General features: G+C 50.3%; 1 protein-coding gene across 1 annotated transcript in view; it reads right to left on the reverse strand.

The window, feature by feature from the left end:
* LOC128936176 (centrosome-associated protein CEP250-like) overlaps positions 1-24,913 on the reverse strand; it is a 45,739-nt gene that overhangs the window by 16,970 nt on the left and 3,856 nt on the right. Inside the window, exons 6-16 of the mRNA XM_054274926.1 lie at positions 23,029-23,188; positions 22,149-22,452; positions 21,654-21,730; positions 20,716-20,895; positions 19,968-20,102; positions 19,548-19,724; positions 18,258-18,538; positions 16,913-17,072; positions 16,093-16,336; positions 15,516-15,666; positions 13,254-13,335 (exon numbers count right to left, since the gene is read on the reverse strand). Coding sequence (XP_054130901.1) covers positions 13,254-13,335; positions 15,516-15,666; positions 16,093-16,336; positions 16,913-17,072; positions 18,258-18,538; positions 19,548-19,724; positions 19,968-20,102; positions 20,716-20,895; positions 21,654-21,730; positions 22,149-22,452; positions 23,029-23,188 — 1,951 coding nt within the window. The remainder of the gene's footprint in view (positions 1-13,253; positions 13,336-15,515; positions 15,667-16,092; positions 16,337-16,912; positions 17,073-18,257; positions 18,539-19,547; positions 19,725-19,967; positions 20,103-20,715; positions 20,896-21,653; positions 21,731-22,148; positions 22,453-23,028; positions 23,189-24,913) is intronic.

The following is a 24,913-nucleotide window of genomic DNA, read 5'->3' on the forward strand; positions in this document are numbered from 1 at the left end:
AGATTGTTTTATCTACATGGAAAACTTTCTTCAAAAGAAAAGGAGTTAAAACTACAGACTATGCTCTGCGTAATATTTTAATATGGGCAAAGTCTCAAAATTTTAAGACTGATGTAACTACTACTTTTAGTGTTAGATCCTGGAAAGAAGTTGGAGAAACACTCTGGGAAGTCATTCAGAATGGGGAAAAAGCAGCTGCAGATTTATCTTCTACTGGGAGGTTGCTTTATAACACCTTAAAGGAGTGGAAAGCGGAGCAGAATAAAAAAGACTTGGAGGAGGTAGAAAGGGAATCGGAGGAGGAACTCGAAGTTGCTGGGGAGCAGCAAAGGGGAGAAGCTCAGCCTGAGAGTTCTGCTGGGATTTTTTCTGCAGAGACTGTTGCTGGGTCTGTTGCTACGGGAAATGGGCAACAAGTTGATAAGGCTTCTTCGTGTTTGTCTGCAAAAGGCTTTAAATCCATGTACCCCTCACCCACAGAGTAACTAGCTGAACTCAATGTTAAATCTAGCTCTGAGTCCTTGGCACAGTGGCTGGCTAAGATGACCTTAAAAAAGAAACAAATTGAGCCATCTGCTCCTTTGCTTGCTTCTGATTCTGAACTGCACAAACATAAGGAAATATTAAATCTTTTTCCTCCTTTGACTTTTGATTCTGATAGTGACAATGAGGAAATTACAGGGATTAAAAGGTCTGAATTAATGCATACTTCTGATTGCTGTAAAACTGGTAATAGAGAGAAGCTTAGTAAAACTGGTAGTAGAAATAAGCTTGGTAAAACTGGTAATAGAAATAAGCTTGGTGTTTCAAAAACTCTGCCTTCTGATAATGTTATTGTAACTGTTTGTCATTCTTTTCAGTGTTGGGAATATGTTAAAAGGAAAGCAGTTGAGACAGGAGACTGGGATTTAGTGGAGAAAATAGGCCCACCAAAGGGCTCAGATGCTGTTGATATGGATATTGCTAATGGTAAAATGGCTTTTCCTGTGTTTAAAACAGTTCCTAATTCAGGACAAAATGATAGTTATGAGGTTTTTGCATGGAAGGTTGTGCACGATCTTCAGTCTAAAGTAGCTAAATTTGGTATTAATTCTGCTGAAGCAATGCAATTAATCAGTATTATTAATACAGATTTGCTGTCTCCTTATGATATTGTGCATTTGGCTGCAGTTTTGTTTCAACCAGTGCAGCATGGAATATTTCAAGACAATTGGAGGCAATTAGCCGAGCGAACAGCTTTAAATAATATGCAACTACCTCAGCAGGACCCTCGCCATGCTGTAGGAGTTGATGTTTTGCTTGGTCAAGGGCCTTTTTCTAATCCAGATTTACAGGCATGATGGGATCCCCTGGTTTTAACACAGGCTCAACAATTAGGTATGAGTCCTATCACTAAAACAATGGAAATGACAGCTCCAAAACCAAGAAATGTAACTATAAGACAAGGTCTTAAAGAGCCTTTTCTGCAGTTTGAGGAAAAAATTGCTGCAGCAATTGAAAAAGAGGTAAAGGATGAAAATTTAAGGGCCCTTTCTCTCTGGGAGCAGCTTATAACAAATGAAGGAGAGATTTTTGTTTACAGGGACAGCCTGTAGAAACACCATCATAAAAAGCCCTGGAAGACCAGGAAGGAAAGGATCCAGTGCCTGAGTGTCTTGGTTTGAAAGACAGGTGTCTGCCAAGGAAGGCAGGAAGCTCCCTTAGAATGGAAAATATGACCCCTTTCCCTCTAAATTCGTATAACTTTGAAATGATGGGGCTTTCAGGCAAAGACAGGAGAAGAGGAATAGCAGTTCCTTGCTAGCGTGTGTGTGTATAACGTGGCAAACCAACCCCAAGCCCGGCAGCACCGACGAGCAGACGCAGAGGTGCAGGGCCAGCCTTGTCCCGGCTGCAGGCCCCTTCCCCTGCGGTGCAGTTCCGGGCACAGCCGGCAGGGGCGCTGGTGGCTCCCGGCCGGGCAGGGCGGGGCGATGATTCCCCCGGGGCTGCAGGGGGCTCTGTGGCGCGAGCTCGGCCGCCTCTCTGCGCACGGCAATGGCGGCCGGGCTGGCGGAAGGGATGCACAAGGGGCTGCCTTTGGAACCCTCAGGGACGGCCGGGCCCGCTGCACCTCCGGCTGGGGAAATGGACTGCAGCAGGAACCTTGGCAGCAGCGAGCCATGGTAGGAGAAGCAGTGGTAGGACAAAAGCTCTATAGTGGCAGAGAATCCTCTGAAATAAACAGGGCAGGAGATCTTTTCTTCTTTTTAATGCCTTTATTAAAAGTGATCAGTTCAAGGTTGGGAGGCTTGACCGGTCCATGGTTTCGCCGTCATCGCTCCCAGGAGTGCCTTGGAGGAGGAGGAATGAGCAACTTTGTCCCCTAGGGGGCAGAGCTGTGGGGATCCTATCCTCACGAGAGCAGTGTGGTAAACCCGGTGTTACAACTTTTGGGTTTGCCTCCCAGGGCCCTGCCTCTAGCCGGGGTCCTTCCTTAGCTAGGGCGAGGGGCAAAAATGGGTCTCAGCGTCTCTGCAGGCTCTTGTACTTTGTTCTTCACGTCCAGACATCACTTTGATCTCTTAATTCTGTGTTGGCTCGTTGGTTTTGGGGTCTTTTGGTAAGTTTGGTGGGGGTCCTCTCTTGTTGCATTCTGGATCTGAGGTTATCTGCATGTACTCTGATGTCTCTTCCTTGCACTGTCCGAGAAGGGCCATCAACCTGGCTTTAGGCGGGGCAGTACTGATACAAAAAGGGGAATTCTCAACAAAAGAGGCTTAACGACTGACACTTAACAGGTGGTTACAACATGCAGCTAACAAAGAACTCTCCTCGGCCAGCAATCAGCTCCCAACTCAACTTGTAACTCAGCAACATTTCTTCTAAAAAAAATGTGTAACTCTTTTTTTACTCATAACATCCTCCAGGCTGCCCCTCCTCTGACCTCGAGAGAGGGAAAGGAGCAGAGCCTGGCCCCTCACCCCCTGGCCTCAATTTTGTGGTATCCCTGCCCTTCCCAAGAGAAAACCCCTACAGTAAGACACTCCCCTTCTGCCTCCTCCTCCTCTCAGCCACATCTTTTGTTCTCTTAAGTATCAATCTCTTAGCAACAAATGAGAGAAAATATCCTAAGAGAAAGAAAAAAAAAAGAAAAAATCCTGACCTCCAACACTAAGACAAATGGCAGCAATGGAGAAACATTTTGCAAGGGATGGACAGCATAATGACCCTGACAAGGTCAGGTGCACAGTGCAAATGGGCTGGAGCCTTACACTGCATGGGCCATCGGAATATTCCAGCTTCATGGGAACAATGCATTTAGTGGACAACCAAGAGACAGTGAGTTCTGTAGCAAGCAAGCTCAGGAATGATGAGACCTTCGTCCATGGCCTGATACACACTCATGTCTCTGCTGTGGTTGAGTCTCAAGGATGAACAGGAAAAATTCAGAGAGAAGATGAGAAAGGAGATAAGCAAGGGTAGTTCCCATATGACATCGGTGAAAACCTCTGAAAAACAACTGCTTGCTTTGAAAATTTAAAAAAGGTTTATTAAACCATGACAAAAATATAAAAAATGGACTATAGATAGAAAAATTCGCAGCGCTGGGGACTGTTCTCGTGCATACCATGTGGCAGGTTCATCTTCAAGATGGATGCTCAGTCTTTTATACCCCTGGGGGTTGCATCAGCCAGCCCTGGCCCCTCCCAAGGTCTGTCAGTCAGCTCTTCTTTGCCATTTATCAGTGGAGACTGCTTTATGTAACTGGATTGGAGATCAGGTGTTGCCATGCCTCACCCCCTAAGCACCAAGCTTTTCCATTCCCAACTGCCCCATGCAAGGGGCACATGTGCAGCCTTCTTTGTACCTGTCCTAGACAACCCCGGCTGTCTGATGGTAACACTACAGGAGGGGGAAAAGGGAACTATGGGGAGAACAGAGGACATCTAAACTACAATAACATAACTATACATCATTAAAGCTTTTCTTAATGTTTACGCAATAGTCATCCCTGAATTGCCAGAGACAATCATCCCATTATCCATCTATAACAAAACCAGAGGCCTCAGTGTCAGTGCCCAACATCCCCAGCTAGGGAGAGGGAGTACACCACATGAGTTGACCTGTGGTTCTTCCTGTATGAACATGGGGAAGACATGAGAGGGTGGAATGGAAAACCCATGTCTGTCCTAGCAGCATGGGTATGCAAGCTAAAGGAGGAAACTACTAACAGAGGGATTTCCACCCAAATGAATGCAGCCCCAGCTTCCTGTGACCAAGCTGCCAGGTATAACAGAAGGGAGCATGATATGTCAGATCCCCTTGAAGGAACATCCAGAATATATGCCCAGGGAGGGAACGGTAGCCAGGACTAGAGAGGCCCTGTCTCTAGCCAGGTAGAGGCCAGGTAAAATTGTGTCTTTTGGGCTGTGTGGATCCCTGGCACAGCAGAGCCATAGGTATACAAGGCTTTTGTTGACATTGGTGCACAGTGTACTCCAATCCCATCAGGACATGTGGGGGCAGAACCCGTTTCTATTGCTGGCGTGACAGGGGATGCCAGCAGTTGTCCCTGCTGGAAGCTGAGGTGAGTTGGACTGGGAAAGAGTGGAAGAAACATTCTATGTGGCTGACCCAGCGGCCCCTCTATTCTGGGCAGAGATTTCCTCTGGAGTGGTTATTTCAAAGACACAAAAGGACTCAGGTGGGCTTTTGGAACAGTTGCTGTGGAGGCAGAGGGTGTTAGGCAAATGAAAGTTCTTGCCTGGACTGTCTGAAAATCCTTCTGTGGTTGAACTCTTGAAGGCAGGAGAGTAACAAGGACCAATTTCCACCTCAGAGGTGCGTCACCCACCATATCAGACAAATTGAGATGCCAATGTTATGAACAAAAATTCAGTTGATTTTTTTCTGTGAGAAAAAAGTTACCACTACTGCTGGGCTGCTGCCTGTGTTATGGTAATTTCAGGTCGTTGTCGTTAATGGTTGTTTTTGTATTAGTAAAAGCCCTGGCTGGGGCGAGTTAATGGCCCTTCTCCTGATACAGTGAAGGGTGGGGACCTTCCCGAACAGTGAGGAGAAGAGACCTAGAGGGGAGGGGTTATGCAAAGTGACTCCAAGGACCAGAATGCTTTGTGGGACCCCTGACTCCAAACCCACGAAGAAACCCCAAAAACAACAAGCCAAATAAGAGTTGAGAGACTGGAGTGATGTCTGGACGTGAGGACCCGAGTGCTGAGCCTGCAGAGATGCGGAACACCTTCGGAGCCTCTCGCCCTGACCATGGGAGTAGCCCCCGGAGATGAGGGCCTGCTAAGACAGCTGGCAAAAGTAGTAACATCTGGCGGGGACACCACGCCCTAAAGGCTCCCACGAGGACTGGATCCCCCAGCTCTGCCCCTGGTGGACAGAGCTGTGCATATCCTCCTCCTCTGAGTCGCCTGGGGAGACGACGGGACGCTGCAGACCCGTTGAGCCGCCCAATCCTGAGCTGATCACTTTTAATAAAGGCATTAAAAAGGAGAAGAAGTCTCCTGGCTCTGTTTATTTCAGCTGGGGGCTCGTCCGGGATAGCCACGCCACAAGAGGACTCAGGACTGGCCATCTTGGATCTTCAGAGGACAGCTGGCTACCAGGACCAGAGAGATCAGCTCAGGACAGCGACGCAGAGGAGCACCGGAGCACCGGACTGGTGAGAAATCTGGTGGCGGGAGTGGGAGACGTGCGCATGTGTGTGTGAGTGAGATGCGGGCTGGCAGCCGGACTCTCGACCTGAGAGTGGACCCCTTAGTACTGCGTTTCCGGTTTTTCACAAGAAACCCGGCCAGGAACAGGGGGAAGCGAGTGGAATTAGTGTGAGTGAGTCTCCCAAGGGGGAATAAAGGGTCCCCCCCCCCCTTCAGGCGTGCGAAGGGAATTTATGTTTGAGTGGCACGCACCCAAAGTAAGTCCTGACAGAGGGAGGTCAGGCACCTTTGTAAGTCTCGAGAAGGATCCGAGTAAGATTTGTCAGTCCCGAGAAGGATTCGGGTGTTTCACAGGCCCTGCAGGCAAAGTAAGTTCTGACAGAGGGAGTCAGGCACAAACCCCAGCGAAGGAGGCTGTGGTTTGCTTTTAAGTCTTGATACAGTGAAGCCTAAAAATTGGTGGGTTAGGCAAACTAAAAATCAGGCAGTTGTTTTTCCTGACTGAGGGAGTCAGGCATGACCCGGATTCTTAGGCCGAGGCTTCGTGTGTTCAAGTCCCGATAGATGTAAGACGTGACGTTGGGAAGTTGGGCAATCAAGAGATTGGGCAGTTGTTTCAGTATAAAGTCCTGAGCATCAGGCAGAAATTTGAAGTTCAGTGGAGGAGGCTGAAGCTCCTCAAACAAGGGTTTTTTTGAAATTAACGGTCAGTTAAGGCACCTTTGGGACTTTTTAGTGTTGAGACCTGTAAAATGGGAGGTTGTAATAGTAAAAAGACTGGCAAGAGACTGAGGTATATGCATCCCAATAGTCCCTTAGGAGAACTGTTAGTAAAATGGGATTCTATAGAGGCCACAGAGGGATTAGATAAAGTGAAAATGATCCATTATTGTATGGAAGTGTGGCCAGAATTAGAGGTGCAAGGAGGATGGCCTTGGTGTGGGACAAAGGATAAGTGGATGTGCCAACAATTAAATAATTATCTGACAGCTCGAGGCAATATGGATCCTGAGCAATTACTGTATATATCTTGCTGGGTAAAGAGCGCTATTGGGGATGAAGGGGTGCGAATTTGTAAGGTACAGAGGAAGAAAGGGGAATGAAGGAGGGGATGATAGAACTAGTAAAAGATGGGACCCCCTGGATTATTTGCCTCCCTCTGCCCCTCCACTTTATAATCCTCTTCTTCAAGCACCTCAAATGGCAGGTCCGGTTCTTCCCCCGGCTGCCATCTCATTACCACCTGCTCAAATTCCTCCTTCTACCTCTTCAGCTTCTGCTATGATAAACCCAGTATCCCCTCCAGTTCCTTCTGCATCACCACAAGTGCCTACTCCACCTGCTGCATTATCCACCCCTTCTCCAGCTCCGCTTAATATTCACTCAGGCTCTTCTCCCCCTCCTATTGCTGTCCCTTTACCTCCTCCTAGTTGGGACACAAATGCCTCCTTGCCCGATAAACAGCTATCAGCAAATACACCTGCTGATGGGCAGAAAGTTCAGGGTAACCCAGATGCCCTTCAAAGTAGTTTGGCATCTGAAGATGGGCCATACTGCAGCACCAGATCCAAGACCTCCAAGGCGGAGAGACTGTTTCCCCTCAGAGAGGTTCCTATGGGAGGAGTAGCGGGAGGTGTTGGCTTTGTGAATGCTCCCCTAACTGCTTCTGAGGTGAGAGGATTCAAGAAAGAGTTGGGGCATTTAGTTGAGGAGCCAGTGGGCATAGCCAACCAAGTGGATCAATTTCTAGGTCCAAATATCTACACTTGGGGGGAGATGAATTCCATCCTGAGTATATTATTTTCCCCAGAAGAGGTCCAGATGATAAGGGCGGCTGGCATAAGAACTTGGGAGAAAGATAACCATCCAGGACCCCAGGTGCCATCAGGTGAACAGAAATTGCCACTAACGGAGCCCAGCTGGAACCCTAACCAGGAGGAGGGGAGGAAGGCCATGAGGGAATATAAGTCTTTGATAATACGGGGGATCAAAGAGTCAGTTCCCAAAGGAGCTAACACCCAATTGGCGTTTGAGGGTACACAAGAGAAAGATGAAGCTCCTGCTGCTTGGCTAAATCGCCTAAGGCGGAACTTCCAGTTGTACTCTAGAATAGACTCAGACACCCCGGAAGGTCAAATGCTGCTAAAAGTCCAATTTGTTACCAAATCTTGGCCTGATATAAGGAGAAAACTGGAGAAGATGGAAGATTGGCAAGAGAAGGACATTAATGAATTATTAAAAGAGGCATTGAAGGTGTATTTAAGGAGGGAGGAAGAAAAAGCAAAGGCCAAGGCTAAGATCATGGTTGCTGTAGCTAGAGAAAGTGCAGGGTGGGCGGGTCCACCACCAGGAGGAGGCAAGGATAGGTCAGTACTGTCAGGTGCAAGAGGGATGGAGAGACCCCAAGGCCCTTTGAGAGAGCGACATTGCTCTTACTGTGGAAAGGCAGGACACATCAGGAGGTTTTGTAGAAAGCTCAGTCTCGATGCTGCAATAGCCAGGGAACAAGAGAATTTAGGGAAGATCCTTAAAGGTGACGATTAGAGGGTCAGGGGCTTTACACTATAGGGGACCCGATGCAACATCTAGAAGAGCCCCTTGGTAAACTTTGAGGTGGGCCCCCTAAATGAAGAATTTGAATTTTTGAGTAGATACAGGAGCAGGTAAGTCCTGTCTCAACAAAGTACTAAGAAGTATAGTATAGAATAGTGAAAAACATCTGAAGTTAGACAAAAACCAGCTAGGTAGAAAGAATATCCAGTAGCACCAAAACTGGCCAGTAATACTTAACTTGTAATAAGTGATGTGAAAGTAAAAGGTACCTTATTGTTGTCTTGTGTGTGAGAGCGAGTCACAAGCAAAGTCAGCCTCAACTTCCCGGGCAGGTGGGAAGGGGGCAGTGGAAGTGTGTGTGTGTGTGTGTGTGACCTGCAATATCAGGATACTGTTCCCCAGGCAGGTCGGGGCTGTGACTGAAGTGTGTGTGTGACCAGCAAACCAGACTAGTTCTCCTCAGGTGTGTGAGGGAGCTGTAGCTGTAAGAGTGTGAGTGACAAGCAGACAGCCTCACAGTTGAATGGGCACCAGAGGCAACCAGAGTCAGGGCCCTTCCAAGAGGCCCAGGGATACTGAGACCTGTGGGCCAACCCCAGGGTGAGGGGGGCTACAGGGACCCGTGATTTTCTAGCAATAAGGATCCAGTTTGTGTCTTGAGGGTGTGAAGGAATGTGTGAGAGTGAATATAGACAAATTAGAATAGAGGTAATGTAGATTGTGCATTATAAGTTTTACCACATTTCCTTAGAGGGAAGTGTATTGTGTAGAAGAATGGTGTAAGAAAAAACCCCAAAAATTTAAGTGTAAGGGGTTGAAAGAAATATTTAGGCTCTAAGTGAAAGTAAGAAACAGAAGCAAGAGATAAATAAGATCTTGAAAAATAGAACAGAAAACCAGTGAATTAAATACACAGAAAAAATAGGAGAATAAAAGTACTTTGGGAGTTAAGTTAGCTAACAGAAATACAACTCCTTGCAAAATACAGAGTATGTAGAAGTTGATGAGAGAAACATTCAAACATTCTATGGAAAAAGAGAAGTTAAGCAATAACATTAGACAGAGAAACTGAGTTTTGATAAAATCATTAAATAGCAGACCATTAATGCCTGTGTTTGAAAGCCCGTTTCAGGTACTCTTCATTACTAATTCGACTGTGCAGACTAAAAGAAAAAGGTTGGACTCACATCACTCTCACCCCCTGGCATTGGACCAGGATTCAACATCAGGTTTTTTTCCCTCTGGCATTCTGGCATTGGACCGGACTGCACCCCATTCTCCCTCTGGCATTGGACCGGACTCCACCCCTTTCTCCTTCTGGCATTGGGCCAGACTCCCAGTTTTTCCCTCTGGCATTGGGCCAGAGTCCACACCACTCTCACCTCCGGGCACTGGATAAGGATTCATCTGCTTCACAAGTTAATTCACCTGAGTATACTGTGATTTAAAGTTGACTCTCAGAAGGAAGAGTCAAAAAGACTGAACTGTGTGGGAAAAAAATTGGTATCAAGAGTTCTAATATTGTTTAAAAGGTTTCAAAACTGTTATGTGTAAACTATGTCGGTAAAAAGTTTAAGACTGTAAATAAGTAATTCTGGTTAAGTTCCCCAATTTATTTCTAAAGACTCCAGGTTAATCCTCTACAGAGCACTCCCCTGGGAGGGGAAACCAGAATTGGTAGGGAACAGACCAAGAGAGGTTTAACCAGAGAAGCGGGTAGAAGGGACTCTAAAGAGCTTGGAAGCTTCTCCTCAGTAAAATTCCCCAAGAGGCAAGGCCGGGTGGGCAGGCTGTGCAAGATGACCCATACCGGACTCTTGGGAAGGGCAGTACTGATGGCTCTGATTGCTGGTGGTGCTCTGGGAAGCCCAGCTGAGCCGTGCAGTGAATGCTACCAACCCCTCTATGAGGAGGAAGTGAGCTCCTTGTCGAGAGTCCACATCAGTTCTGACCCTGATTGTGTCAACCCCTCCCAATTGGTCCTTTAACAGAAAAATAAGAAAGTGTATTGGAGAGCATACAATACTGCCACTTTTAGGCAGCCACTCCTAAGAGAGTGCCCTATAGGGGAAGCCTGGTTGTGCTTTGAATGTGATGCTGCTGAAACAAGCTCAGCAGAACTAGTAAAAAGCAAAGAAATGGTGAAAATGGTAAGAAAACTTGTTTGTTACAAGTATTTATATGAGTGTACTGGAAAGGAGATAAACCCCTTTTGGAACACATTTCAGGGGAGCTCTAAACCCCTAGGTTTGATCTCGTCTGGCAGCTGCATTGCTGGAGTGATAAAACCAATTTTCTTATTACCCAAAGAAACTGGATCAAATTTGGGAGTTCCTATATATAATGATTTGGGAGAAAATAAACAGAACCGGGAAAGTGAAATAGAAATTGAGAAAATCCAAAATAGTAAAAGCCCGGATTGTAAAATTCGGATTTCAATATCTATGTTAAACAAAGTAATCCGGCTCCAGGCAGTTTTAAAAATAAAGAATTCAATTATTAGGAACATTTCAAACGAAATAAAAAGATTAACATGTGCAAATAATCGAGATCAAACTCCTACACTTGATCCCAGTGGGTGGGAGAACCTAGAGATTTTCAAAAAGGATGTATGGGAAAAGGTCGTTTTTCTCGCTGTGTGTATACTTGGAGGATTGCTCTTTTTACTATGCTTATTTATCTGTTTTAGTAGAACAGTACTTGCCGTGCAGACCAACCTGAAGAAACCAAGGAAAGTAACAAGGTTAAGTAACCATGATTACCAAAGTGCACAAGAGATTTATAGTAGATTCAAAACAAAAAAAAAAATTTGTGAGTTGATGCGAGCTTAGAATTTAAGATCGACAGCGCCCCCTGGAGCCAGGGCAGAGTCACTGCAGCCCCTCTGCCCCGCCTCAGCTCACAGCGCCCTCTGCCCGGTGTGCTCAGAACTACAGCAAAGGCAGAACTGCCCAACGGGTGGGAAGAGTCTGGCATTGCTTTGGGGGCACTGCTGCTTGTTCTCTCTTCTTCACCTGTATACACGTATCTTTATATTCTAGTGAAGAACTGATATTTCTCTTCCCATATCTTTGCCTGGAGGCCCGGAATTTTCAAGTTGTAATGATTTGGAGGGAGGGGGCTATCTGTGCATTCCAGGAAGATTCCCAGCTTCCTTGGAAGACATCTGTCTTTTCAACCAGGACAATCTGCTATCATTAATGGAGAAATTGAGCTAGGAGGTAAAGGAACTCACAGATGTATGCAGCTTCAGCCCTTGTCTAGGAATTGTTCCTGATCTTCACAAAACACGGCCTTCTATGGCTTGCAGAATAGTCTTGGAATGATCTCTACAGCCCAGCTTTTACCTCCCTCAGAGTGCTCCTTCCCACAGTATGTCACACCAGTCTGGCACAGTTCCTGTGCAGGTGACATCCACTGCCACCTGGACCACTTTACCCACCACCAGTGAGAGGGAGCGTGGATCATTCCATTTTTCCCACATAAGATATGGAGCAGAAATCCCTGTTGTAAATCCGGCCAATTCTTTCTGAATGAGTACATACAAGCAAAGATGCCTTGTACAGACTCTACCTTTTTGGAACCCTGGTGATCAGTAGCACAGAGTCTAGCGGAGGATGCTGGAAGGACAATGCTGGGCCCAGTCCTTCCTGACACCTTTGTTACTGAACTGGGTGAGGGGGCCAGGCTGTGCCCTCCCACACACCAGGAGCAGTGGCTGATCTGCCAGAGAGAAGTGCTGCCATGCAGAGGGACAGTTCAACAAGGGGGACAGTTCAATGACAAGTGCTGAGTCCTGTCCTTGGCAAGGAACAGCCACAGGCAGCGGTGACTGCTGGGGGCCACCCAGTTGGAAACGTGAAGTTTGGCAGGGTTCTGCTGGACACCAGGATGCCCATGGGGCAGCAATGTGCTCCTGCAGCAATGCAGAACAGCGTCCTGGGCTGCACTGGGAGCTGTGTCACAGCTGGCAGAGGGAGGGGATCCTTTCCCTCTGCTCCACAGCAGTGAGGCAGCCCTGGAGTGCTGGGCCCAGAGCGGGGCTGCCCAGGACGGGACACAGGGACAGACTGGACAGAGTCCAGCACAGGGCCATGAAGCTGATGGAGGGACTGCAGCGTCTCTGCCATGAGGAGAGGCTGAGAGAGCTGGTACTGCCCAGCCTGGAGCAGAGCAGGCTCAGGGCATCTCATGCCTGGGCATGAAAAGCCAGGGGGAGGCTGCAGAGGGGACAGGGCCAGGGACAGCCCGGAGGCCTCGGGCACAGAGTGACCCACGGGAGGGGCCCTCCGAGCTCAGGAGACGCTGCTGCACTGGGAGGGTGGCCGAGCACTGCCGCAGGTGCCCGGGGAGCTGGGGGAGTCTCCATCCCTGCAGAGACTCAAAAGCCACCTGGACACATCCTGGGCAGCCGGCTCCGGCTGGCCCTGATGGAGCAGGGGCTGGGCAAGGTGACCTCCAGAGGTGCCTCCAGCCTCCCCCAGCCTGAGATTCTGTCACTCTGAGAACAAACAGGCTGCAGCTTCCTAAGGACAAATGAAAAAGCTCCACACATGGCAACTTTCTCCTGCCCTCACCAAAGTGCTTCATGGCACATGTCTCCCTTCTGCAGATTCCTCCCTGGAGTGAGGATGCTCCTCAAGGTCACGCCTTGAGCCTGAGAGAAATGTTTGCTCGTAGTCATTGGTTTGGGTGAGTAGTATCAATCTTTAATTAAGACTTGGTTTTGCTGGCTGGACTGGAATTGCTTCAATGTTGCTTCAGACATAATGCACTATACTGGAAGATATAAGTCTCTGCACTGTGGAGTAAATAGCCCTGACAAAGATAGTTTACTTTATTCATGATCATAATAAACTCTTTATTTTCCTATAAATATATCCTTAATCCTATGGAACACAGTTGTATAAAGGTTCAATTACACCTATACTATCCTTTAAACATAAACTACTGACTAAGTCTAAAACTATATCCAGCTGCAGCCTGGCTCCTCTCTGAGACGTTCAGGAAGCAAGGAGGTCCCTTCTGCACCTTGTGTCTCCTGCCTGCTCCCTGCACAGCTCTCCAGGTGGTGCTGTCGCTCTTGGGCCAGCTGTGACTGCAGCGGGGACACCTGAAAGAGGCACAAGGCCCCGCTCAGACAAGCCCACGCTGGCAGGAGCACCTGCAGCCCCACGGTACCGGCTCTCTGGGCACACACAGCCTCCAACTCCAGCCCTCACCAACACTCTGCCCTTGGGCAAGGGGAAAGGAACAGGCTCCCACACACAACAGAGCTCAGAGCATCAACAAGTCCAGCTCAAGCCTGCCAAACCCTTCCCACGTACATCCCTCAGCCACCACAGGTCTATTACAGAGACTCCCAAAGGGATTTAGGAACCCAGCCCTGATTTCCAGACCACACATTTAGGCCACTGACCCCTTTCTCCACAGGCTGTGCCTCAACACAGAGGCTGCTGCTCCTCTGAGCTACTGGAGGACTCTTAATTTCAAAAGTTGACAGATTTTGATGGGCAGACTTGGGGAAAGGCAAGGTAAAGTAGTCTGGGGGAAACATTCTCCTAAAAGTTCTGATTCTTCTCCTTTCAGGTTCCACCTTCACATTGTATGGGAGAGAGGGTCACAGAAAGCTGTCAGCAAACATGGAGCAAAAGCACCTCTGGACATCAAGGAAGGAGATCCCTGCTCTGAGACCCTGAACTGCACCAGACCACACTGGGGGCAAAAAGCTCTCGCTGGAGGCTGTGCAAGAGAGGCCAGTGTGTGTGTGCAGGGACACGGGGCCAGGGAGGGAGGCAGCGCAGTGAAAGCCCTTGTGAAAGCCATGGGCTGCCACAAGAGAGAGAACAAACAAAGGGCTGGGCCACAGCAGGGACAGGGAGAGGCAAGGGAACAAGCAGAGGTCTCCAAAGCACTGCCTGGCCTAAGGTGCCAAGTTGCAGAGGAGCCTGAGGCTGTGCAGAGGCAGTCAAAGCCCAATTTACCTGCTCACCACTTCTCCTGGGCACAGAGGACAATTCAGGTCTCTCTCTCTTCTTCTACTGAATACCAATGCCAGTGCCTGCCTGGATACAAGTCTGTCCCTTCAGGAAGCCAAGCGTTTCTGCAGAGCCCCTTTGGAAATTTTACCCTTGGTCAGGGCAGCCAGCAGAGTTCTCTCACTTCCATCCTTCAAAGCAGCAGCCCCAGGCTTCAGCTCTTCCTGCAGGGTTTCCTTTTTACAGTCCAAGGGTTGGAATCATTGCTGCTGACTTTGCATGTTGAGTGAATGCATTTCATTCTTCTTCTCCAGATATCTGATCTGCTGCTGGTACAATTCCCGTTCATGCTGCCAAAACAGGGAGAAAAAGGGTCACTCATTCCCTCTCTCCCTCTGCTTTTCATACCAGATCTGGACTCCTGCTGCAGGGGCAGGCACAGGCTGCCCCTCTCTCTCTGCCCCTCAGGATGCTGCAGAGCTTTGCTGGGGCCCCCTGGATGCTGCATCTTTCCCAGCTCACTCAGCCCGTCCCAGCTTCCCTTCTGCCCTTCCCTGGCCTCCTGCAGCTCCACTCCAGTGCTCCTTTGGGCAGGAGCTGCCAGAACTGCAGCCAGGATTGCAAGTGCACGCTAAGCAGGATTCAGGCAGTGCCACGAGGATGTGCTCTCCATCAGGGAGGAAGGGAAGAGCAAACAGCCCCAGCCTTTCATTCCCTGCCCTTGGGCTGACAGCAGTGGTTTCCCACCTCTCCTGTGTAGAGTTTCCATGGCTCCATCCCCCAGAGCCCCACTGCCCTCTCTGGCAGCAGCAATGGCCACATCAGTCTGTCATTCTCTGCTGCCACTCAGGATGAGTTCTCCCCTTGCAGGCACACGTCCTGCTGGGGATCAGCACTTGCCTTTCCTCTCCTCTCTCCCCACTGGCTGCTCTCCGATGGCCAAGGCCAAACACCTTTCTATTAACAGCAAACTTGGGACTCTCCCCCCTCCTTCCAGATCCAGATATTTAGAAATCTGAACATGGGATTGGCCACCAGGAATTCCCCAAACCCTGCAATGTCAATAGGGATAGTGTGGTCTTTGAGAACTAAAAGTTTAAGTTCGCAGAAGCCCAGCATGGAGGAAAACCAGCAGCAGCCTCAGCATTAACTGGCTTTGCCATGACTACAACATCTTCTCCTTATTCAGAAGAATGCAATTACAAAAGTTGAACTGGGAAAAGGTGCTCCTTGGAACAGTTAACACAAGGTCCAAAAACATAGCTAGGAAATGGCACTTTGTGGCATCTGCCAATCTCACCAGCACCAATCTCACCAATTCTTCCTTTCCTTCTCCAGCTTTTCCAGTTTCGTCCTCAGAGATGCCACTTCCTGATGGAGAGCCACAGCCTCTTCCTGCCTTTCAGTGGCCTCTTTCTGCAGGGCAATTTGGTGAGAGATGTGCTTGGCTTCTGCCTGCACCCACTCTGCAGAAGCAAAGGAGAAGGAGAAGTAGAAGGAGAAAAGCAAAGAAAAGGCAAACTGATGTGCATCATGCAGAGACAACAGCGCTGTCTTCTCTACCTTCCTGTGTTTGCCAGGCCCTAAGCCCACAAAGACTCCAAAGCTGACAGAAATGAAGGAAAATTCCAGGCAGAGAAAAAGACAGGAATGGAAGGGGTAAGGGTTCAGAGGGATAGGAAAGTGTGTTTGGTCCTGGCCTTGTACATGGTGAGCAACTCAAGAGAGACAAAGGAGAGGAGATGCCTGTGCAGCCCTGCTCCAGAGAGGCCAAGAGCCTGGAGACTCTGTCAGGGCCTGGAGTTTGGGGGGAATGGAGCTGAGGCATCCAGCTACAGCTCCTCAGCTGGTGAGACAGCATGGGGCAGTGAGTGGGAGAGGAGAAGCTGTACCTTGCTCAATTTCCTCCAACTCCTTCTGCAGCTCGAGGTTGAAGGCTCTGAGGTTGTCCCTCTGAGCTTGTGCCTTCCTGAGTTCAAGCTCCACAGCCTCATACTGTATGGCCAAGGCAAGAACTTGCTCATCAGATCTCTGGAGCCTCTCACGCAGCTCAGACACCTCAGTTTCCAGCAGCTGCTTCTCTTGACTTGCCTGGTGCTCTCTCTTCTCTAGCTCTGCCAGCAGCGTGGCCTGCATCTGGAAGATGGATGCACAGAGCCTCAGGGATAGGGCTGCTCCTGAGGCAGCAGAGTGGGCCGCAGGGAGAGCAACAAAGGAGAAAAGATTTCAGGCAAAATCATGCCAAACCCAGAAGGCACAGAAGCACGGATTGCAATGGAGACAAATGGAGAGGAAAACAGGGAAAGGGAGGCAATGGGCATCCTGGGGCTGCAGCTCTGAACAGCGGCTGAACTGGCTGTGCTGGAAGTGCCCTGCCCAGCCTGCCACAGCCACCTCTGTGTCCCCACATTGCTCAGAGCCCGGTACAGGCACCAACTCTGTCTGGGACAACACTGCTAACAGAGGGACAGAGAAGCTCCAGAGGAGTCTGCTGCTGCTTCTCCTCCCACATTTCCTGCTGGGACCCGGGAGAGGATGGGGGAAAACTTCTGCAGCTGACACCAGATCCAGCCTCAGGCTCAGGGTGCAGCAGCAGCCCCGGGCAGAACACGGCAGCTGTGGATGCTGCTGGGAGGGGAAAGAGGTTGGGGCCTCCAAGGCAAAGGTGCTGTTGTGTGTCCCTGGAGAAGAGGATGCCACTGCACAGCTTACCTGTTTGTTGAGCTCCAGCAGTTGTGCAGCACGGTTTGAAGAGAGCTGTTTGGCTGTCTGAAGAGCAGATTGACACCGAGACACCTGATTTTTCAGTGTCAGGTTCTGTTCTTCCAGTGTTGTAAGGCACACATTCTTTTCCTCCAGAGACAGAATCAGCCTGGAAGGGAAGCACGTGACTCATTACTAAATTATATCACATTTTATCAACTCTTAGGACTTTCACCACTGCACGGAAAAACTGCTCTGCCTGTTGAAGTTTGTCTCAACAACTTGGCTGTTCGTTCCCCCTGCAGTCCCAGCCCAGAATGTGCCTGCTCTGCTTTTGTCCCTGAAAGAACAACGAGTTCCTGCCTCCATGCCCTACCTTCTTTTTGAGATGGGAATGTGAATACAAACGTAACGAAGTCTTGCAATGAAGACATTAGGGGAGAGGAACAATTTCCTTCTGACTAACCAGGCTCCAAAGCAGGGAGGTTTGGTCAGCATGGAAGAGACATTTCCTTCCCCCATCTCACACATCCAGTTAGGAAGAGCAGCACCCTAGAGCCAGGGCATCTCTGGCAAGTTCCCTAACATTTACCAGCACCCATCCTACTTTCAGCTGGAGAAACAAAGGCCAAAGTGGCAACAGAGACTTGGAGCACAACCTCATGGAAGATGCAGAAGGCTCCAGGCAAGCAGGAGTGCCCTGCCTTTCCTTTGTCTCCTTCTTGGAGGAAGAATCCTGTGGCACTGAAGCCTGGCTGGACTTGATCAGCTGCAGGAGCCCCCCATACCTTGGTCCTGTTTCTTGCATTCTTTGCACAGTCAGAAATGCCTGTGACTGTGCAGGGTGGCAGGGACCCTGCTTGACCCCCTGCAGGCACCGGGGGACATTTGATGAGGAACGATGCAACAGAGACATTCTTGTTTCTGGGCTGCCTCCGAGGCCAATCTGGCCTAGAGCAGCAATCAGGGCCTTAAGATGGTTCTGCCCAGAAAAAGCATCAGATGCCAGGCTGATCCAGACCCCAAAGGCTTCAAGTCACAGGCCCCAAGTGGAGCTGATGGATGGATCCAGCTCCTTACAGTGCAGCTTGGGCAGTGTCAACACACCCACCTAAAAACACAATATCCCCTAGAGGGGAAGGGCTACCCCAAAAAACTTTGTCTACAGAAAAACTCTATCTGAAGGCCTAAAAGAAAAGAAAATGAAAGAGAACATCCAGACAATGAGACGTGTCTGCACAGAGAGTTCGGAATCTGCCACTTAGGAAATGCTACCAGAGCCCCTGGCAGGTGCAAAGGTGGCAAAGAGGGAATCCATTCACCCCAATGCAGAATCCCCAAGGCTTTCATTTACCTGGCTTTTTCCCTCTCTAGGGCATTCACTGACGCCTGCAATTTTGAATTTTGCTGAGCCACTTCTTCCCATTGACTCCATTCCCTCTCCAAGTACTCCAGATGCACTTGCAGCTCCTTTTTCTGATGTTTTGCCTCCTCCAGCATCTTCTGGGTCTGCTCAGCCTCCAGCAGCTTCTGCCTGGACTCTTCCTGGGCCTCCCTCACATCTTGCTGGGCTCTCTGCACAGTCCTTTCCTGGCACTCTCGGGAGGCTGCCAGCTGAGATGTCAACTCTGCCACCTCCAGTCAAACAGAACAAAGCAGTCAGAGGCTACAGCCACAGCTACAGTCACAGTCAGCCACAGCACAGGCTGTGAGCAAAGGTAAAGGACAACTTTCCTCTCCTCCCTGTCCTGAGAGCACCAGATTCACAAAGGATATGGACAACTTGTATCAGACTCTAAGTGGCCCACCACCAAGCAGTGCACCTGAGAAAACACCTGCCAAAGCAAGGCTAGCAAGAAGAGGCCAGCAGGAATCCATGCTGCTGCTTGCTGGCCAACAGCACAGAGGACTAGCCCAGCTGTCCAGAGCAGCAGCTGACATTCAGCAGAGCACTGAGTGTCCTTCAGAGCAGCTGCCATGGAGCCCCCAGAGCACGAGACAGCCCCAAGGCTCAGCCCAGCAGCTGCTGCTCTGCCATGGAAAAGCAAGAAGGCCACAGACCCCTCCCAGCATGACTGCAGTGCCACTGCTCTCTCACTCACCTGTTAGACTGTGTCTCGGACGGGCTCTTTGGGGTCCACTCTGGCTAACTATTGACCCCAGCCCACACAGTCTTACATAGACAAAAGCAAAAGATTGAGAAGCGTTCTTCTGCACGTGGTAACATTCTCTCTTTATTCCAAGGGACACTTCAGATGGACAGATGGCAGAAGAGGGCGTTCCCTGGTGACAGGGGACTTTTATGCCCGGGGTACTGAGTGGGGGCAGAGGAAGAGGTCCACAGCCCATGGGATACCAGTGAGGAGTGGGGAAGGGTAACCCAAGAAGAGACCACCGGGGGGGTACTGGGGCGGTTGAAGGAGAGACCATGTGATGGGGGGAAGAACAAACATGTGATATAACATCAACTATTCAGTGCAATATGACAACCACTCAGTGCAAATACTCTAATCCCCCAGTGCAAAAACAGCAACTAAATGAACTATTTAGTGCAATACAACACCTCCCCCTTTTTCTGTTAAAACTAAAGGAAAAGCATCAGCCTATTTCTGACACAGATTATGAAGTGCAATACAACACTCACCTGCTTTTGTAGAGCCTCCCTCTGCTCAAGGAGGAGATTCATTTCCTCTTTGAGGCCTTGCAGCTCTTCCTCGTGCCTCCTCTGCGCTGCCTGGGCTTCACTGTGAGCTTCCTCCAGCTCAGCTTGCAGATTTGCCTTCATGGTCTGGCAACAAAATGCAGAGCAACTTCCTGGGACCTGCCCTCAGGCTCAGCTTTTTCCACTTGCTGCCTCAAAATCCCATTCCCTCGGCTGCTTCTTTTGGCTTCTCTACCCAGCTCTGCTTCCAGTGCAAGCCTTCCTTCCTGGGGCTGAGCTCTGGAGCTTACCAGGCTCTGTGCTCCCAGGGCCTGAAGCAGCCCTTGCTTCCTCAGTCCCAGGAGCTGCCTTTTGTGCCCTTGTCACTGCCCTGCCCTCTGTTGCCTGCCTACTCACACTTACCTGCCCCTTCTCTCGCTGCTCTGTCACCTCCTGCCTGAGCTGCTGGACCTGCTGGCGGGCTCGGCTGAGCTCTCCCTGAGTTTGGAGCAGTGCCTCTGATAAAGCACTCTTCTCCTTCTGCTCTTCCAGCAGGACCTGCACAGGAGGAAAGAGCAGAGGGCTTCACACTCCTCCTGCAACATCCCCGTGGCAAGGGGCAAAGACTGATGGGCTCACGTGCTCTCAGAGCACTTGGCTGCTGCTGCCCTGGGCCACTGCCTGCCCTGGGGGAGACACAGCTTCCCAGGAAGTGACTTAAAACACAGCCCAGAAGACATCTCTGCATTGCTGTTCAGAAATACTCCAGGCAAGCCTTTAAAGAGATTGTTCTCTTGTCAGCATTCTTGCTGCACCCTCTGCATGCCCACAAAAGAAAAGTCCTACAAACTCACCTTGGCCATGAACATCTACCAGTACACACCAAAAGGGCAGCAGAAGGAGAACAGTGAAGATACCCTGAGGTACATCTTGGAACAACAGAGCACAAGAGCAGCACAAAACTGTCAGCTGACAGCTGATGTTTCTGCCTGGCTTCCTATGAGAGGGCTCATTCCTGGTGCCAAAGACAGCCCCGTTCAGCTTTCACCTCCCCTAATTCAGTGCAGAAGACACGGAGGGCATGCTCCACACAGCCCCATATCCTGCCATCTCCCACAGCTCCAGCCTTGCAAAAAATCACACCAGTTCTCTCTCCTTTCACAATCATTACCTCTTGCTTGGCATTTTCAAATCTAGTTCGTTCCTCTTCTTGTTGTGCCAGCAGGGTGGCAACTTTCTGCCTCATCTCAGACAGCTCCTTCTTGTGCTCCTGCTCTCTCTCTGCCTTCTCTTTTTCCCATTGCTCCAGCGTCTCCTGCATCTCTGCACAGTGCCTTTCACGCTCACTTGCCTGAGGAGGGGAGGAAAAATTTGCAAGATGAAGTCTCAGGCAAGCTCATGGCTGAAAGATGTGAAGCTCCATCCCTTCCACAACCCCCAACTGGAAAAGACAACAGCACTGGCTTTCTGCACACCAGAAACTGTGTCCTGTCAGGGAATTCAAAAGGAGGCTCAGCAGGTGCAGGATTCACAGACTTGTGGAATCTCTTCTGCTGGCAAAGACCTTCCCAAGCACCGAGTCCAAGCACTCAGAAGAGGAGGTGTCACCTTCCCCTCTCTGCTGCCCCAGTCACAAGGACTGAAGGACCAGGGACAAGGGGCCTGTTCCATTTGCTTCCAGCCCAAAGCTAATCCCTCTGTCCACCATGGGAGCACAGCAAGAAAGGAAATGAGTTCCCAAGCCTGCAGCCACCAGCACTGTTGGCATCTGCTCCACGTTGGCATCTGCTCCACGTTGGCATCTGCTCTGTGGCAGGTGGGACTCGGGGATGATCCTGCCCTGGGCTGCCACGCTTTGGGTGGGCACAGCCCAACCTGCTCTGGAACTCCTCTTACACCCTCCCTGAAGCCATGGCTGCATTTACTGTCCCAGCACCACCCTGGGGGCCTTCATGCTCCTCCAAGTCTCAGCTGCTGGCTCTGCTGCCCAGCCCAGCAGCGGGAGGCCTCTGGCAGAGAATTGCTGCCCTTTCACACCCTCAGCCTCTGCTTTTGCTACACCAACCCACAGGGCTGGCTGGGACAATTCACAAGCATATTGTCCCCTACCAGGTCTTGCAGGAGCTTCTTTATTTCCAGTTGCTGAGCAGTTCCCTGAAGCCTGAGGCTTTCCTGATGCTGCTGCTCTGCAGAAGCAAAGGAGAAGGAGAAGTAGAAGGAGAAAAGCAAAGCAAAGGCAAACTTATGCGCATCATGCAGAGACAACAGCACTGTCTTCTCTACCTTCCTGTGTTTGCCAGGCCCTAAACCCACAAAGGCTCCAAAGCTGAGAGAAATGAAGGAAAATTCCAGGCAGAGAAAAAGACAGGAATGAAAGGTTCAGAGGGATAGGAAAGTGTGTTTGGTCCTGGCCTTGTAAACGGTGTGCAACTCAAGAGAGACAAAGGAGAGGAGATGCCTGTGCAGCCCTGCTCCAGAGAGGCCAAGAGCCTGGAGACTCTGTCAGGGCCTGGAGTTTGGGGGGAATAGAGCTGAGGCACCCACCTACAGCTCCTCAGCTGGTGAGACAGCATGGGACAGTGAGTGGGAGAGGAGAAGCTGTACCTTGCTCAATTTCCTCCAACTCCTTCTGCAGCTCGAGGTTGAAGGCTCTGAGGTTGTCTCTCTGAGCTTGTGTTCTCCTCAGCTCCAACTCCACAGCCTCATACTGTATGGCCAAGGCATGAGCTTTGTCATCAGATCTCTGGAGCTTTACACGCAGATCAGACACCTCAGCCTCCAGCACGTGCACAGAGTCCCTCAAAGAGCGTTCTCCTGCCTGGGACTCCTCCAGATCCTTCAGCAGCTGCTTCTGCCGAGTTGCCTGGGAAGCCTCCATCTGCAGCACTGCATCCTGCAGGGCCTGGATCTGGAAGATGGATGAACACAGCCTCAGGGACAGGGCTGCTCATGAGGCAGCAGAGTGGGCCGCAGGGAGAGCAACGAAGGGGAAATTATTTCAGGCAAAATCATGCCAAACCCAGAAGGCACAGAAGCACGGATTGCAATGGAGGCAAATGGAGAGGAAAACAGGGAAAGGGAGGCAATGGGCATCCTTGGGCTGCAGCTCTGAACAGCGGCTGAACTGGCTGTGCTGGAAGTGCCCTGCCCAGCCTGCCACAGCCACCTCTGTGTCCCCACATTGCTCAGAGCCTGGCACAGGCACCAACTCTGTCTGGGACAACACTGCTAACAGAGGGACAGAGAAGCTCCAGAGGAGTCTGCTGCTGCTTCTCCTCCCACATTTCCTGCTGGGACCTGGGAGAGGATGGAGGAAAACTTCTGCAGCTGACACCAGATCCAGCCTCAGGCTCAGGGTGCAGCAGCAGCCCCGGGCAGAACACGGCAGCTGTGGATGCTGCTGGGAGGGGAAAGAGGTTGGGGCCTCCAAGGCAAAGGTGCTGTTGTGTGTCCCTGGAGAAGAGGATGCCACTGCACAGCTTACCTGTTTGTTGAGCTCCCGCAGTTGTGCAGCGCGGTTTGAAGAGAGCTGTTTGGCTGTCTGAAGAGCAGATTGACACCGAGACACCTGATTTTTCAGTGTCAGGTTCTGTTCTTCCAGTGTTGTAAGGCACACATTCTTTTCCTCCAGAGACAGAATCAGCCTGGAAGGGAAGCACGTGACTCATTACTAAATTATATCACATTTTATCAACTCTTAGGACTTTCACCACTGCACGGAAAAACTGCTCTGCCTGATGAGGTTTCTCTCAACAACTTGGCTGTTTGTTCCCCCTGCAGTCTCAGCCCAGAATGTGCCTGCTCTGCTTTTGTCCCTGAAAGAACAACGAGTTCCTGCCTCCATGCCCTACCTTCTTTTTGAGATGGGAATGTGAATACAAACGTAACGAAGTCTTGCAATGAAGACATTAGGGGAGAGGAACAATTTCCTTCTGACTAACCAGGCTCCAAAGCAGGGAGGCTTGGTCAGCATGGAAGAGACATTTCCTTCCCCCATCTCACACATCCAGTTAGGAAGAGCAGCACCCTAGAGCCAGGGCATCTCTGGCAAGTTCCCTAACATTTACCAGCACCCATCCTACTTTCAGCTGGAGAAACAAAGGCCAAAGTGGCAACTGAGGCTTGGAGCACAACCTCATGGAAGATGCAGAAGGCTCCAGGCAAGCAGGAGTGCCCTGCCTTTCCTTTGTCTCCTTCTTGGAGGAAGAATCCTGTGGCACTGAAGCCTGGCTGGACTTGATCAGCTGCAGGAGCCCCCCCATACCTTGGTCCTGTTTCTTGCATTCTTTGCACAGTCAGAAATGCCTGTGACTGTGCAGGGTGGCAGGGACCCTGCTTGACCCCCTGCAGGCCCCGGGGGACATTTGATGAGGAACGATGCAACAGAGACATTCTTGTTTCTGGGCTGCCTCCGAGGCCAATCTGGCCTAGAGCAGCAATCAGGGCCTTAAGATGGTTCTGCCCAGAAAAAGCATCAGATGCCAGGCTGATCCAGACCCCAAAGGCTTCAAGTTACAGGCCCCAAGGTGGAGCTGATGGATGGATCCAGCTCTTTACAGTGCAGCTGGGGCAGTGTCAACACACCCACCTAACAACACAATGTCCCCTTGAGGGAAAGGGCTACCCCAAAAACCTTTGTCTACAGAAAAACTCTATCTGAAGGCCTAAAAGAAAAGAAAATGAAACTCAACATCCAAACAACGAGTCGTGTCTTCACGGAGAGTTCGGAATCTGCCACTTAGGAAATGCTGCCAGAGCCCCTGGCAGGTGCAAAGACGGCAAAGAGGGAATCCAATCAGCATAATGCAGAATCCCCAAGGCTTTCATTTACCTGGCTTTTTCCCTCTCTAGGGCATTCACTGAAGCCTGCAATTTTGAATTTTGCTGAGCCACTTCTTCCCATTGAGTCCACTCCCTCTTTTGTAGAGCCTCCCTCTGCTCAAGGAGGAGATTCATTTCCGCTTTGAGGCCTTGTAGGTCTTCCTGGTGCATCCTCTGAGCTGCCTGGACTTCTCTGCGAGCTGCCTGCAGCTCCCCTTGCAGCTCTGCCTCCACACACTTCCTGGTGATATTGAGCTGTGATATCTGCTGCTGAGCAGCACACAGCCTGGATTGCAGGCTCTCCTTTGCTGACCTACAAGTTGCAAATATGGCCAGACATGAGTTGCTTGCTCCAGACACCCACAGCCGCTTATTCCAGGACGATGTGGCTCAAGATCTCCACGCATGAGGATGGAAAATGGGTCACCTGGAAACTTGTCCCGAGAAGGCACATCTGGGCCATTTCCAGAGCAGAGCAGGGCCTCTGAGGGACTGCCCAGGCCTTCCTTATGGCCTGGCCTAGCACAGACTGCCCAGCCCAACTTGGC

The sequence above is a fragment of the Melozone crissalis genome, unplaced genomic scaffold (genome assembly GCF_028551555.1).
Source record: "Melozone crissalis strain CALT ecotype California unplaced genomic scaffold, PUWL_Pcris_2 ptg000017l_1, whole genome shotgun sequence".
Taxonomy (NCBI): domain Eukaryota; kingdom Metazoa; phylum Chordata; class Aves; order Passeriformes; family Passerellidae; genus Melozone; species Melozone crissalis.